Consider the following 14,793-nt stretch of genomic DNA (forward strand, 5'->3'; position numbering starts at 1 on the left):
GTTTTTCTTTCATTCGAATCAATATCTGTTCATATTATCTCTATAAGGTTACAGCTGCAGCTGCAATTTCCTACAGTGCTGTTCCGTTTCAATTCTTTCTTGCAGTGTTAGTTTACCACAGTTTTCCTGGGGCTGTAAATCTACGTTTAAACTATCCTATGTTTTTGTTAAAAAAAAGACTTCAGATTCAGTATGTATGATCATATTTTTATTTTCTTTTTGAATCTTTTTCAAATATACACAGTGAGTCATCAGTTGCGGTGCTTTTTCAATGTAAAAAGTTACTGTGAAAGTTGAAACCTTGATTCTAGTATAGTTTAGCCTTCAGTCTGCTTTACCAGAAATAAAGAAGTAAACACCTTGTTGATAGGCCAGTTTGTTATTGTTTACGGCAATATAATTCCATTATCTCTTGGTACTACATTCTTCCAGAGTTTTGCCTTTTGTGTACTCTGCTCTTACAGAAGGGTAGGCCTTGTTGACAGTCCAGTTGGTCTTTGTGGCTGTGTTTGGGTAGGGCTTCTAGCCTCAGAGGATGGAGTAATCAGATGGTAAGGGAAAGCCTGCCTCCTTCAGGTACTGGATCATGTTGATTGGCTCTGGCACTCGAAGCACCGTCCTGTCATCACCATGCTTCTCTCCTGATTGAAGCCTGCGGGAAAGCTCAGCCAATGAGGGACGGTCTGACGCTTTCCACTGGCAACAAGCTTTCATGATGTTATACCTGGAGAGAGGGAGTGGTCGTCTATCAGTGGTTATATTTCATGACTCTGGAGCATTTTTTATAATGAAATAATTAGCTTTGATTTCCTTGAACAAGAAATGCAAAACAGACAAACACACAGACAAACACACACACACACACAGTCAGACTCACACAAACAGACACACAAACTTAGACACACAAACTCAGACTGACACAAGCAGACACACACATAAACTCCAACACACACACAAACAGGCAGACTCACAGTGCTGTTTTGCAGTTGGGGGGTCTCTTCAATGTGTAGCCCCTCTGCAGTTGCTGAAGAAGCTCTTCAGGGGGTATTTCAGGAAACGGGGCATCGCCTGCAAATACAACAAAAGGGATCCATTCAATCAAACGGGGTAAAAGCCACTGAGCCAATCAGAGATAGGAAAAGCAGCAGGGGTGGCATTGCTAGGTGAGCGCTTACCTACCTAAAGTCACCATCTCACACAGCATGATCCCAAACGACCACCTGAAAAGAACAATGCAGAGTATGACTCCAAAACAAATCACCAAGCATTATCAATGGCGTTTTGTCACCACCTATTGGCAACAGCCCAGTACTGTACTGACAGGTCTCCAATACAGATTCACAGTGGGTTGCCAAGGGACATTTGCTGCCTCCATTGGCTATGATGCAGAACTGCACTCACACAGATTCCCTATCAAACTTCAACCACACAGACCATTACAGAGCATTATCAATAGAGCTACTGCACTCACACAGATTCCCTGTAATATCACACTGCAACCACACAGACCATTACAGAGCATTATCAACAGAGCTACTGCACTCACACGTCACTGCTGGGAGTTGTGGGTCTCCTGGCCAGTCTCTCGGGAGCGTGCCACTTTCTAAACCACACCCCTTCTCCTGCAGGCATAACCCCCCTGCTGTGGGTGCGGTAGGCAGTGCCCAATCCACCCAGCTTCGCTGTCAGCCCTTCTCCAATCAGCACGCTGCGAGCAGCCACGTCACCATGGAGATAGCGCTTCCCATGCAGATACTCCTGAAACAGCCAGTCAGAGAGCATGGGGGGTGGAATCGGAACACACACAGCATAAAAAAAAAAAGTTAAAAATACATCACCTGTGACAAGCTATAACTATGGAAAAGTGGATGTGGGGTCCTAATACCTGCTGCACAGGGAGAGTGAATCTACAGTGTGGGGGTGTCAGGATGTGGGGTGTGAATCCAAATGGACATGGTAATAAAGTTCTTAGAGAGGTCAAGAGTGCGGGAAGTAGGGGTGCTGGAGGTCAGAAGTCGAGGTGGCGATGCGATCATACCAGCATTTTGAAGTAAAAGTAAATCTCTGAATTAAAGAACGCCACATTTTAAACAATCAAAAATCTTTAACTCATTTTGGCAGCAATAGTAATAGTAGCTGAGAGACTCTGTGGCTCTGGCAACATGTGTATGAACTCTAGTAGGCTACTACTACAGCATAAACTTCGGGTGAGATTTTGTCCAAACGGCATGATCACGCAAATGAAAAAGTATAATAATGCGTGCTTTTATTCATTTAATTTGCATGGTAGTTTCTATACTGTCATATATAAATTCTGTAACGTTAATAGAAAATACATTTAATTGAAGCTGCGTATTTGTCCAAGTGCGAAACAAAACAATTACGTTGCATGTTCAGTTTTCTGACGATAGTAGTATTGCTACTGCATCATAAAGAAAATACAGCTGCATAAGGATTAAACCTCTGTAGCAAAATTTTTGCTTAAAGAATCGAGTGAGAAAAGTGACTTATAAACAGTAAGTAGAAAACTTTTAGTATACAGTACATATTATTTAAGTTAAAGCTGCCTAATCTCCTGGGAAAATATAAATCAAAGTCTTTGTTTCCATAGCTGTATTGCATGTGTTAAACTGTACAGTAGGTTATTACTGTGTACCGTATTACTGTACTGTAGGCTGTTACTGTGTACTGTATTACTGTACCCCCACCCCACCCCTTTCATCTCAGCACCCCCAGTTTGAAAATCGTTCCTGCGCCCCTGAGAGAGGTGAGGAATGGTTTGCAGCCCTGGTTGTTATTGACCCTACATTATATGGCTGAATTGGGTTAAGGTGTGGCTAGCTAGGACAGCTGGCACCAGGCCATGTCCTGTTAAGGGATATTCTGAAGCAGCATGCACTTCTTAAAGTACTGTACATAGAGCTAGAGGTGACATTTAAACAGGTTTGTTTCAACCTTCCCACATCTTTGTGTGTATTTTGCAATCATTCAGAGTGGGTTTAACATTGAGTCTTGCTTGCAGGCCTGTGGGGGTTTCCTGTATTTTAGTTTTTCTTTCTGGTTCTTGAGAAATCATGTGATTCTATGCTCTACCTCAGTGGTGCACAACTCAGTCCTGGAGGGCCGGTGTCCCTGTAGGTTTTTATTCCAACTGCACCCTCAAGTACTTTATTGGATCTAATTAGAAGCTTAATTGGTCCAATTAACTAATTTAGGTTATGGTTAGAATAAAAACCAGGAGGGACACCGGCCCTCCATGGCCTGAGTTGTGCACCACTGCTCTACATGCTATACATAAATACTACTACAATACCGTATCTGATTTTCTGCATTTTTGCACAATTTATTTGGTCAGATCTTTTTGTGGGTTGTAGTAGTATATAGCGGGAGTCTGAAAGAAAAAAATGACACCAAAGTTTGGTGCTTCTTTCATTTCTTTGGTGTGCAAGGTAATCAAACATGCAATCTTTAGGTGTGAAAAAGTTATTGCCCCCCTAGTTAACTCAGCCCAATTAAAGGGATAATTAGGGTCAGCTGTTTGAATACTTTGGTTAACAATCAGGCCTGATTTGGGCCAGCCCTGCCCCATATAAATCTGACTAACTTTGGCCCTTACCATCAGAGTGAAGTTGTCAGCACACAGGTTCTAGAGGCACATCATGCCACAATCAAAAGAAATTCCTGAAGACCTCCGGAAAAAAGTTGCTGATGCCTATCAGTCTGAAAAGGGTTACAAAGCCATTTCTAAGGCTCAGGTGCTCCACCAAACCACAGTCAGAGCCATATTGTCCAAATGGAGAACGTTTGAGACAGTAGTGAATCTTCCCAGGAATAGCCGTCCTGTCAAAATCTCTCCAAGAGCAAGGCGTAAAATCATCCAGGAAGTCACAAAGAACCCTAGAACAACATCCAGGGATCTGCAGGACTCTCTCGCCTCGGCTAAGGTCAGTGTTCATGACTCCACCATCAGGAAGACACTGGGCAAAAATGGGATTCATGGCAGAGTAGCAAGGTGGAAACGACTGCTCACTAAGGAGAACATGAATGCTCGTCTCAAGTTTGCCAAAAAGCACCTGGATGATCCTCAAGAGTTCTGGAGCAATGTTTTATGGACAGATGAGTCAAAAGTGGAACTTTTTGGCCAACATGGGCCCTGTTAAGTCTGGCAAAAACCAAACACTGCATTCCACAGTAAGAACCTCATACCAATGGTCAAGCATGGTGGTGGTAGTGTCATGATTTGGGGATGCTTTGCTGCATCAGGACCAGGAAGACTTGCCATCATTGAAGGAACCATGAATTCTGCTCTGTAACGGAGAATTCTAGAGGAGAATGTCAGGCCATCTGTCCATGAGCTGAAGCTGAAGCGCAGCTGGGTCATGCAGCCAGACAATAATACAAAACACACAAGCAAGTCTACATCAGAATGGTTGAAGAACAAGAAATTTAAAGTTTTGAAATGGCCTAGTCAAAGTCCAGACCTAAACCCCATTGAGAGGTTGTGGCAGGACCTGAAACTAGAAGTTTGTGCTCGAAAACCCACAAATGTCACTGAATTGAAGCAGTTCTGTATGAAGGAGTGGGCCAAAATTCCTCCACGGCACTGTGACAGACTGACCAATAACTACAAGAAGCGTTTGGTTGCAGGACTGCTGCTAAAGGTGCTGTAACCAGTTATTCAGTCTAAGGGGGCGATTACTTTTTCACACGGGGGCATTGGGTGCTGCACAACTTTCTTTAATAAATAAATGAAATAAGTATCAACATTTTGTGTTATTTGTTCACTCATTATTCCTTTTACCTAATATTAGATTTTAGTTGAAGATCTGATAACATTCAGAGTCAAAAATATGTAAAAATGCAGGAAATCAGACAGGGGACAAATACTTTTTCATGGTACTGTACTTCTACAGGAATGGAAATACTATTGGATACAGCTTCACTCATTCTAAATTTTACTACAAGCCTGATTAGCCAAGTGTGTATAGGTAACAAGCTCAGGTATCTTATAAACTCATCGTAAAACCAGGGATGGATCAAACTGCTGTGCAGTGGGAGTAATAATAATAATAATAATAATAATAATAATAATAATAATAATAATAATAATAACAACTACACAATAGGGTCCCAGCTGTAGCTCCAAGACATTTCTAAGATGTTCAGTTGTAATTTCCTGGTAATAGCTGTGCTCCACTCACCAGACCACTGGCCACTCCTTGTGCAATTCTGAACACGCCCTTCTCTGTGAGATCACAGGGGACACCTTGATCCATCCGCAGCACATCCTGAAACAAAACACATAGGAGAAATGAGCACAGCAGAGTAGAGCAACAAACTTTCATCCCTCCCCTCACTCATCCCCTCTCCTCTCTTCTCACTCATCAGTCAGCATCTCCTCAGAAATCCCAGCAGACCACCGCCTCCTCCCTACCTCCCTCCCCTCCAACACCCTCCTGCACATCCACAGGAAGCCCAGCTCCCTTCTCAGCTCCCTTCCCCCTTCCCTCACTCACCCTCCTGCACCTCCACAGGAAGCCCAGCTCCCCTCTAACACCCTCCTGCACTTCCACAGGAAGCCCATCTCCCCTCCCCCTCCCCTCTCATACTCTCCTGCACATCCAGAGGAAGCCCATCTCCCCTCTTCCTCCCCTCTCACACCCTCCTGCACATCCACAGGAAGCCCAGCTCCCTTCTCAGCTCCCTTCTCCCTCCCCTCACTCACCCTCCTGCACATCTACAGGAAGCCCAGCTCCCCTCTCCCTCCCCTCTCATACCCTCCTGCACATCCACAGGAAGCCCAGCTCCCCTCTCCCTCCCCTCTCACACTCTCCTGCACCTCCACAGGAAGCCCAGCTCCCCTCTCACACTCTCCTGCACCTCCACAGTGAGCCCAGCTGCCTTCCCCCTCTCCCCCTCCCCTCTAACACACTCCTGCAACTCCCAGATCCCGTATCCCTCCCCTCACTCATCCTCCTGCACATCCACAGGAAGCCCAGCTCCCTTCTCAGCTCCCTTCTCCCTCCCCTCACTCACCCTCCTGCACATCTACAGGAAGCCCAGCTCCCCTCTCCCTCCCCTCTCATACCCTCCTGCACATCCACAGGAAGCCCAGCTCCCCTCTCACACTCTCCTGCACCTCCACAGGAAGCCCAGCTCCCCTCTCACACTCTCCTGCACCTCCACAGTAAGCCCAGCTGCCTTCCCCCTCTCCCCCTCCCCTCTAACACACTCCTGCAACTCCCAGATCCCGTATCCCTCCCCTCACTCATCCTCCTGCACATCCACAGGAAGCCAAACTTCCCTCTCCTCCTCTCCTCCTCTCCCCTCACTCACCCTCCTGCACCTCCACAGGAAACCCAGCAGGTCCCTGTGCTGCAGCTCCTCAGTGATGATGAGGTGGGGAGTTCCATGGCTGCACACTCCCAGGGTCTCCACTAAGTGGGGGTGTTTCCCCAGCTCCACCTCAAAGCGAGCACGCCCCAGGAACTCCTGAACCTCAGCGGGGCTGGCTGACTCTGAGGAGAGAGGGAGAGGGAGAGAGCGACAGGGAAAAAAGAGGGGGTAAGAGAGGATGCGAGAAAGGAAAAAAAAGAACACATCCCGATCCTGTAGCTATATAGATAGACAACAGTAATAGTTATAGATGAGATATATACATATTGTAGTTGTTGTAAGATCAACTGAATAGACCTTTAGACCTTTATTTACTATTTCTAACTCCATAAGACAAAACTCCACACAAGGTGAACGTCGACAACAAACTAAATATTTTGGCACTTTTTCTTTTAAAGGTATTGTGGCAGAGCAAAGCTCTGCCCTTTTTAAATTGGCAGGGATGGGGTTAATTTCCCCTACCTGCCTGGGTTTATTATGTTCAGGTGGCTGGGGTTGATTAGTTGATTAAATGATTAACTTAATTAACGATCAATCAGCACCCAGCCACCTGACATAAAAGGAGGTCTCTGCTTCTCATTTGGGAGAAGAGAGCTGAGGAAGCAGGTTGGTGTTTGTGATTTGTGAATCCAGTGAAGGCATTGCCCAGCCTGGAAATTGTTATTTTGTAAGTTTTGTTTTTTTTTGTTTTGCTTTATTTGTGTTTAAATCCCTTTATTTTGCCCTTGTGCACTTTATTTTTGTGTTTGTATATAATAAAATTGTTATTTTCTTTGAACTGCAGTCTGTCTCTGGGCCTCTATCCACTCGCCAGCCTGCCACATTTGGTGTCACAAAATAACGATTTTATTATAAACAAACACAAAAATAAAGTGCACAAGGGCAAAATAAAGGGATTTAAACACAAATAAAGCAAAACAAAAAAACAAAACTTACAAAATAACAATTTCCAGGCTGGGCAATGCCTTCACTGGATTCACAATTCACAAATCACAAATCACAAACACCAACCTGCTTCCTCAGCTCTCTTCTTCCAAATGAGAAGCAAAGGCCTCCTTTTATGTCAGGTGGCTGGGTGCTGATTGATCGTTAATTAAGTTAATTGTTTAATCAACTAATCAACCCCAGCCACCTGAACATAATAAACCCAGGCAGGTAGGGGAAATTAACCCCATCCCTGTCAATTTAAAAAGGGCAGAGCTTTGCTCTGCCACAGGTGTATTTAGTTATTAAAAATATGTTTTACAAAGTGGGGACGTCCCCACAACATTGTTTTCTTTATGGGGACATTTTCTCAGATTTTTATCCAGACATTGACAGTAATACCTGCCCACAGACACACACACAAAGATATACAGACACACACACTTACAGACACACAGTCTCACACAGACACACTGACACAGAGAGGCAGACTCACCGTTCAGTGCTCTCACGATCACCGCTCTGCCCCCTGTTGGCTGGGAGGGGGTAGCGAACAGACCTCGTTGCAGAGTGACTTTGGCGCCCTCCTGTGGGAATCCTGGGTACAGCAGGGGAAGCTGGGAGGGGAGTGGCTCGAGCACGCGTTGGATGAGCTCTCGGGGGATCTCTGGAGGCTGATTGCTCAGGGCGATGTAATCATTCTCCCGAGGGGGCTGCGAGATGGGAGCTGGAGGGAGAGGGTGAGGGAGAGGGTGTAAGAGAGAGGGGGAGTGAAGGGTTGAATTAAATACAACACACAGGAATATGCAATGATAAAATTATAATCTTCGATGTACTAGCACAAGCAAAACAAAAAACACACACACACACTATGATACACACACACTGAGAAAACAGGCTGGTTCACTGAGAACACAGCTAGAGATGGGAAACAATGGCAACCCAGGCGACGAGTCATAGACAGACACAGCCACACAAGAGCAAGTAGATAGACAGACAGATAGAATCAAGTGTTGGCATGGTCGACAGGATCTATATAAATGATAGTAATAGGCAGACTCTCAAAGGAGGCTGGTATCTTCACTCTCTCTCTCTTGTACCTGTGACCCCAAGGAAGACATTCTTCTTCTCGTCCCCCAGGGGGCGTTGGCAGGTAGGTGGACAGAACCTCATGACCAGGATGAAGAGGAAGATGAAGATGAAGCCGGCCACCAGCAGCACTGGGATCACAATCACCTCGACCTCGTACACACGCACCTCTGAGGAGAGAGACAGAGACCACACAATCAGAAGAGCGGTAAATTAGCACACTCACACTCACACTCACACAGACTGAGACAATCACAGCTGCACTGGAACAAAAACACAAACAGGTCAACCTTTGCATTTCCCATAGTTTACCCTGGTTTGCCATGTCTATTAATATGCTTTACCACAGTCCATACCTCTCTGTACTTCACAATGCTTCCTCTGCTTTATCATGCTTTCACTGTGCTTTATTACACTTGCTGTGCTTTTACTGTGAGAAACTTTTGTGAGGGTGTTTTCTAACAGCACCGGAATAAACAACAAATACACACACACACACATTATGACCAATTATTCAGTGACAAAAGCAAGGCTAAGTGGTGTTTGTAGTGTCATTTACTACTTAGTTTATATTTAAACCTTCAGGCTTCATGGTATTGAGTCGATGCATTCATTTCCTTTATTGTATTGTTCTTCGATTGTTTCTTCTATTTTTAGAAGAAAAAATGCATTATATATATATATATATATATATATATATATATATATATATATATATATATATATATATATAAATAAATAAAATATAAACGCAACATGTAAAGTGTTGGTCCTATGTTTAATGAGCTGAAATAAAAGATCCCAGAAATTTTCTATACGCACAAAAAGCTTATTTCTCTCAAATTGTATGCACAAATTTGTATACATCCCTGTTAGTGAGCATTTCTCATTTGCAAAGATAATCCATCCACCTGACAGGTGTGGCATATCAAGAAGCTGATTAAATAGCATGATAATTACACAGGTGCACCTTGTGCTGGGGACAATTAAAGGGCACTCTAAAATGTGCAGTTTTGTCACACAACACAATGCCACAGATGTCTCAAGTTTTGAGGGAGTGTGCAATTGGCATGCTGACTGCAGGAATGTCCACCGGAGCTGTTGCCAGAAAATTGAATGTTTTTTTCTCTACCAAAAGCCGCCTCCAACGTTGTTTTAGAGAATTATGCAGTACGTCCAACCTGCCTCACAACCGCAGACCACGTGTAACCACGCCAGCCGAGGACCTCCACATCCGGCTTCTTCACCGGCGGGATTGTCTTTGAGACCAGCCACCCGGACAGCTGATGAAAATGTGGGTTTGCACAACTGAAGAATTTCTGCACAAACTGTCAGAAACTATCACAGGGAAGCTCATCTGCGTGCTCGTCGTCCTCACCAGAATCTTGACCTGACTGCAGTTCGGCGTCGTAACCAACTTCAATGGGCAAATGCTCACCTTCGATGTCCACTGGCACGCTGGAGAAGTGTGCTCTTCACGGATCAATCAACTGTACCGGGCAGATGGCAGACGGCATGTATGGGATCGTGTGGGCAAGAGGTTTGCTGATGTCAACTTTGTGAATAGAGTGCCCCATGGTGGCGGTGGGGTGATAATGCACGGCCCCTTGTCGCAAGGTTCTGTACACAATTCCTAGAAGCTGAAAATGTCCCAGTTCTTCCATGGCCTGCATACTCACCAGACATGTCACCCATTGAGCATGTCTGGGATGCTCTGGATCGACGTGTACAACAGTGTGTTCCAGTTCCTGCCAATATCCAGCAAGTTCGCACAGCAATTGAAGAGGAATGGGACAACATTCCAGAGGACACAATCAGCAGCCTGATCAACTCTATGCGAAGGAGATGTGTCATGCTGCATGAGGCAAATGGTGGTCACACCAGATACTGACTGGTTTTCTGATCCACGCCCCTACCTTTTTTTTTTTTTTTTATGGTATCTCTGACCAACAGATACATATTTGTATTCCCAGTCATGTGAAATCCATAGATTAGGGCCTAATGAATTTATTTCAATTGACGGATTTTCTTATATGAACTGTAACTCTGTAAAATCTTTGAAATTGTTGCTTGATGCGTTTATATCTTTGTTCATATGTTGAGCTCTTTGCCCTTCAGAGTCATTCGCATGTATTTGGAGAGGATTAGCATTTTAAGGTCTGCAAGATAAACCAGTAAAACTGTTGCTAATCAATGTGTCACTTCAGAGCAGTAGCCTCTGACTGATTTTAAAAACCCGGGTTAAAGACATTAAGTCTGCATTTGTGTAACCTTTATCTGTAAAACCAACCCAATCATGTGCTGCTGCATTGTTATCATGGATCAGAGTTCAGGTTTCAACATGCTGTTTCTCCCGCCGGACTTTGCTGTTCAGCTCACCTACCTAGTTTATCTCATATGTAGATGAGCGGTGCTCACGCAATCCAGGACAGAGCCGTGCTGAGCGGGCCTGACTCTGCTTCAGCTGCTTCACTGTACAGCTGTTCAGTTCTTTCTAGCCTGCTCTAATGCTCAGTGGTTTTGATTTTACTCACCACACAGAGTGTCTCCCGGTTTACACTCATCGTCTGTGGAAACATATTTCACTTCCTGTTCTGTGGAAATAAACAGCGATATTAGTAAAGACATCTGGCAGAAAGAAACTCTCTCTCTCTCTCTCTTTCTCTCACACACACAGTGACAAACAGACACAGTCACGCACAGACACATCAGACACACACACACACACACACTGCATTGTATTGGGCAGGTTGGTTTCAATACAATATAAGCAGGGAGCTGGCTTTCCACCATCCTGAAAACAAAGGTAGGGGATATATAGATATATATATATATATATATATATATATATATATATATATATATATATATATATATATAGATATATAGAGATAAAGTCACCAGAAATGAAAAAAAAAATGCAAATACAAAAAGATAACAAACTATCATAAAGTAGTGTGAAATGTGCCCTGATTTCATTGTACCAGTACCCATTCAAATGCAAACACACTGAAATACAACCATATTTCTTGACAGGGAAGTTCTTTTTGTGTAACAGTGAAAGCCAGGGATCTAAGCTGTTCAAACACTGCTACACTGTCACACCCAAATACACACGCCTCCAAGCAGTTAAACCTGTTGGTTTGGTGTGTGACACTCTGTCACTGTGTCAGAAAAACACCTTGGCTTACAAAACTATCAGGGATAAAGGGCACACAGACAGTTCCTTATATAAAACGATTCTGATACTCTTAATAGCATGCACTAAACAACGTCCAAACCAAGATGTGCTAGATATGGCAAATCCTCTGTGAATCTGTCCACCCGACCCACTTTCCCTGTTTCTTATACAAGACTACTATCTTTCTCCTCACTAATATAAACTAATAGAAGTGAATCTGTCCAGTTGACCCCCTTTCCTTGTCTCTTTTTTTCTCAATTAACAAACAATGTAATTGATTTAATTAAATAATTCCATGTTTAGCAGGTTGTTAACTCACAAGGTGTTGCGCATGTTGACAGTGTGCAAAAACAAAGGGACGAGGAGATCTACTTTCTTTTTCATTTCTATTTCACTTCCCTGAGCTGAAACAGAGCTTCTGTATATATAGCATTCCTGTCATAACCCCCCTGCTGCTGCAAGTAGCTTCAAGGAGGGAGGATGCTTGTGTGTCTGATGAAATTCAGACAGAATCCACTCACCCAGGAGTCAGATTGTACTGTCAAACTGGACAAGGATTGAGGGGCTATGTATAAAGCTTTCAAATGTGTCATCCTGTTTCACTACTAGAACTGTGACACAGGCAGGTGAACGAAAAAGAGATAAACATTTACACAGACTAGACAGACAGACAGATAGATAGATAGATAGATAGATAGATAGATAGATAGATAGATAGATAGATAGATAGATAGATAGATAAATAGATAGATTTGTCTGATCTACCTCACTATTGTATCTGTTGTGTACATACACACACCATATATATATTATATATATATATATATATATATATTATATATATATCAATATAATATAGATATATATCTATATTATAGCCATATAGAACTATGACATTGTTGTGTCGGATAGGTAAACATACAAAAACAGCCTTCAATAGTTTAATTGAAACTGTGCCTTTTTCAAGACTTCATGATCAGATATAGCTGTTGATCTGCAGATACTACACACACAGGACAGACCAAGACAGACAATACCTTGCTTTTGATCCACACTGCTTCCTTTGAAGACAAACAGAGCTAGTAAGATCCAAACCATCTTCATTTTTAAAACAATGTATCACTTCCTTCAAAAGACATCACCCCGTTCTCTCTCACAAATGCGTATTTGTTTTTTTTTTTTTCTCTGTACATCCCCCTAAACTGTCACACCTTCTGTGTGTCCTCCTTTCTTACCTACTATACCAAACTACCTGCCAGCATTACCCTCGCTCCTCCCCTGCCTCCTCCCATGACTGGAAGAACTCGATTGTCGGGCTCGACTGCCTCTCTCACACTTGCTCAGCACCTTTCAATTGCATTTAAACAGGACTTCATCAGTTTGACAGAGGCGCACCCCCCTCCCCACTGAAAGAAACACAGACACACTGACACACACAGACACACGTGACAGACACGAGCGCGCGCGCGCACACGTAGGAGCACTAAGGTATAATTAATACTTGTATGCCACGTTGCATTTGATTAGTTACAATTGAATAAGTGCGTTAAGATCGAAGAATTATAATGAACAATACAGTCAAACAACAAGATGTTTTAGTTAATAGCTGCAGTTTATTGAATACAGAAAACTAAAGACACGGGTGATACAAAGTCAGAAATAAACATAAGTATGAAGTATAGATAAAATCTGTTATTAGCTCTTCTGTCTCTGCTACTTCTGATCTTTTACTTTTTCTTATTATGATTGTATACGACATACGCCTACACAGTGTTTTAGAATTTTAACATCCTAGCCTTGTATGTAATGTATTGTGCATTGTTTTTCACTGTATTTAATTTTTAATGTATTTTTGTTTTATTGTATCTTGTACAGCGCTTTGTGATGTTGGTCCACTGTGATTGATTGATTGATTGATTGATTTGATTGATTGATTGATAAAATAGCAAGATTACTTAAAGCTCTCCATGCAAATGCATACATGAGTTACTGTAATTACTAGTTACTCTATTAATTGTATGTAAAGCTTAAATTGAACTTAATTAGTTATTCACTTAGCTTTTAACAACCTTGGTTGCAATAGCAGCTTATTTCAAAACGTTAATAATGTGAAGAAGGCACTGTTGACAATGTTGCATAGCCCACTGATTTACTAGTTTTAACACTTTTAAATAAACACGAATGGTAGTAGCATGGTTACAGTTTTTCTCAATTGCTTAAACACATTTCCTGAAACGCTATTCACATTTTCAAAACAGTTAACACAAACCCCACAACAGTAACATATTTGGCAAAACACTATATCATTTATGATTGCTATGACACATAATTCAAATGTCATCACATTTTTGCAAAACTATACATACAAATCTGAGCACTTGACACAAAAGTCAATCAAGTATGTCTCGTTAAACTAAACGAATGAATTTGTTCACAGTTGAAAGCAACCACTACCAAAGCTGTTTATCTTTCTCTCATTGATAGAAATCCTAATTTTTAAATTGTTCAATCAATTATCACTGCTGAAAAACACTTGTAGATGAGGCTACCAGGGAGCTGATGATGAAAAAGGGATCAGCAAATTAAACAGGAGCCACAACCTGGAGGTGCCAGAGGAAGAGGGGTCCCTATGCGAGGTGGGAGAGCTGGGGGAAGGGGAAGGGGAAGGGAAAGGGGATTCCGTCCACACATTTCGAATGACATATGGGCTACAGTTGTAGACCATGTCATCAATCGTGCCTTTTCAATGGCAGAGGCTGGGCAAAGGGTTCAGCCAAATCTCAGCCGATCCTATGTGGCTTCAATTATTAGGACTTTCATGAATGAGACTAGGTATGTATTAATATAGTATGTGATCATGCAAAAGAGCCACGTGAACACATTTCTTCACAGTTTTATTGTACAGTACAATATATATTAGAGCAGTTTCGCCATTTATGTGTTGACTTTGTATATCCATGTGTTTTTGTTTACAAGATTAGACTACCCCACTCTGGTGGCAGAGGACAAGTGAATATGGTTATTGCCAATAACGGCATCTGTCTCAGAGAAATTCAGAGTGCCATGCTGCAAAATCAAGACATGTTTGCAAACATGCATGCAGTAAGCCTGTCTACGATAGATAGGGTTTTGAAGAGAAATCAACTATGTGTGAAGCAAATGTACAAGGTCCCTTTTGAGAGGAACAGCAACAGAGTGAAGGA

General features: G+C 42.7%; 1 protein-coding gene across 2 annotated transcripts; it reads right to left on the minus strand.

Annotated features, from left to right (window-relative positions):
- Positions 1-195: 195 nt before the first annotated feature.
- On the minus strand, positions 196-12,905 carry LOC121325363 (tyrosine-protein kinase STYK1-like). Of its 2 annotated transcripts, XM_041267804.1 has the most exons (10): positions 12,628-12,900; positions 10,944-11,003; positions 8,421-8,579; positions 7,817-8,047; positions 6,337-6,518; positions 5,202-5,288; positions 1,547-1,758; positions 1,180-1,220; positions 972-1,068; positions 196-724 (listed from the first exon to the last, which is right to left on the minus strand). In XM_041267804.1, the coding sequence occupies exons 1-10, from the start codon at positions 12,692-12,694 to the stop codon at positions 529-531; spliced, it is 1,332 nt and encodes a 443-aa protein (XP_041123738.1). In that variant the 5' UTR covers positions 12,695-12,900; the 3' UTR covers positions 196-528. The 2 variants fall into 2 exon arrangements, with proteins under 2 accessions (XP_041123738.1, XP_041123739.1); XM_041267805.1 differs by lacking the exon at positions 8,421-8,579 and having other exon boundaries at positions 12,628-12,905.
- Between the last annotated feature and the right edge of the window lie 1,888 nt (positions 12,906-14,793).

This window comes from Polyodon spathula, chromosome 13 (genome assembly GCF_017654505.1).
Source record: "Polyodon spathula isolate WHYD16114869_AA chromosome 13, ASM1765450v1, whole genome shotgun sequence".
In the NCBI taxonomy this organism is placed as follows: domain Eukaryota; kingdom Metazoa; phylum Chordata; class Actinopteri; order Acipenseriformes; family Polyodontidae; genus Polyodon; species Polyodon spathula.

Bases quoted from the DNA above. Each gene is read 5' to 3' on its own strand.
- LOC121325363 (XM_041267804.1), bottom strand. From the start codon at position 12,694: ATGAAGATGGTTTGGATCTTACTAGCTCTGTTTGTCTTCAAAGGAAGC. The intron at 11,004-12,627 runs GTATTGTCTGTC...TTATTTCCACAG, and splicing joins CAGTGTGGATCAAAAGCAAG to AACAGGAAGTGAAATATGTT. The intron at 1,759-5,201 runs GTGAGTGGAGCA...TGGCTGTTTCAG, and splicing joins AAGGAGTGGCCAGTGGTCTG to GAGTATCTGCATGGGAAGCG.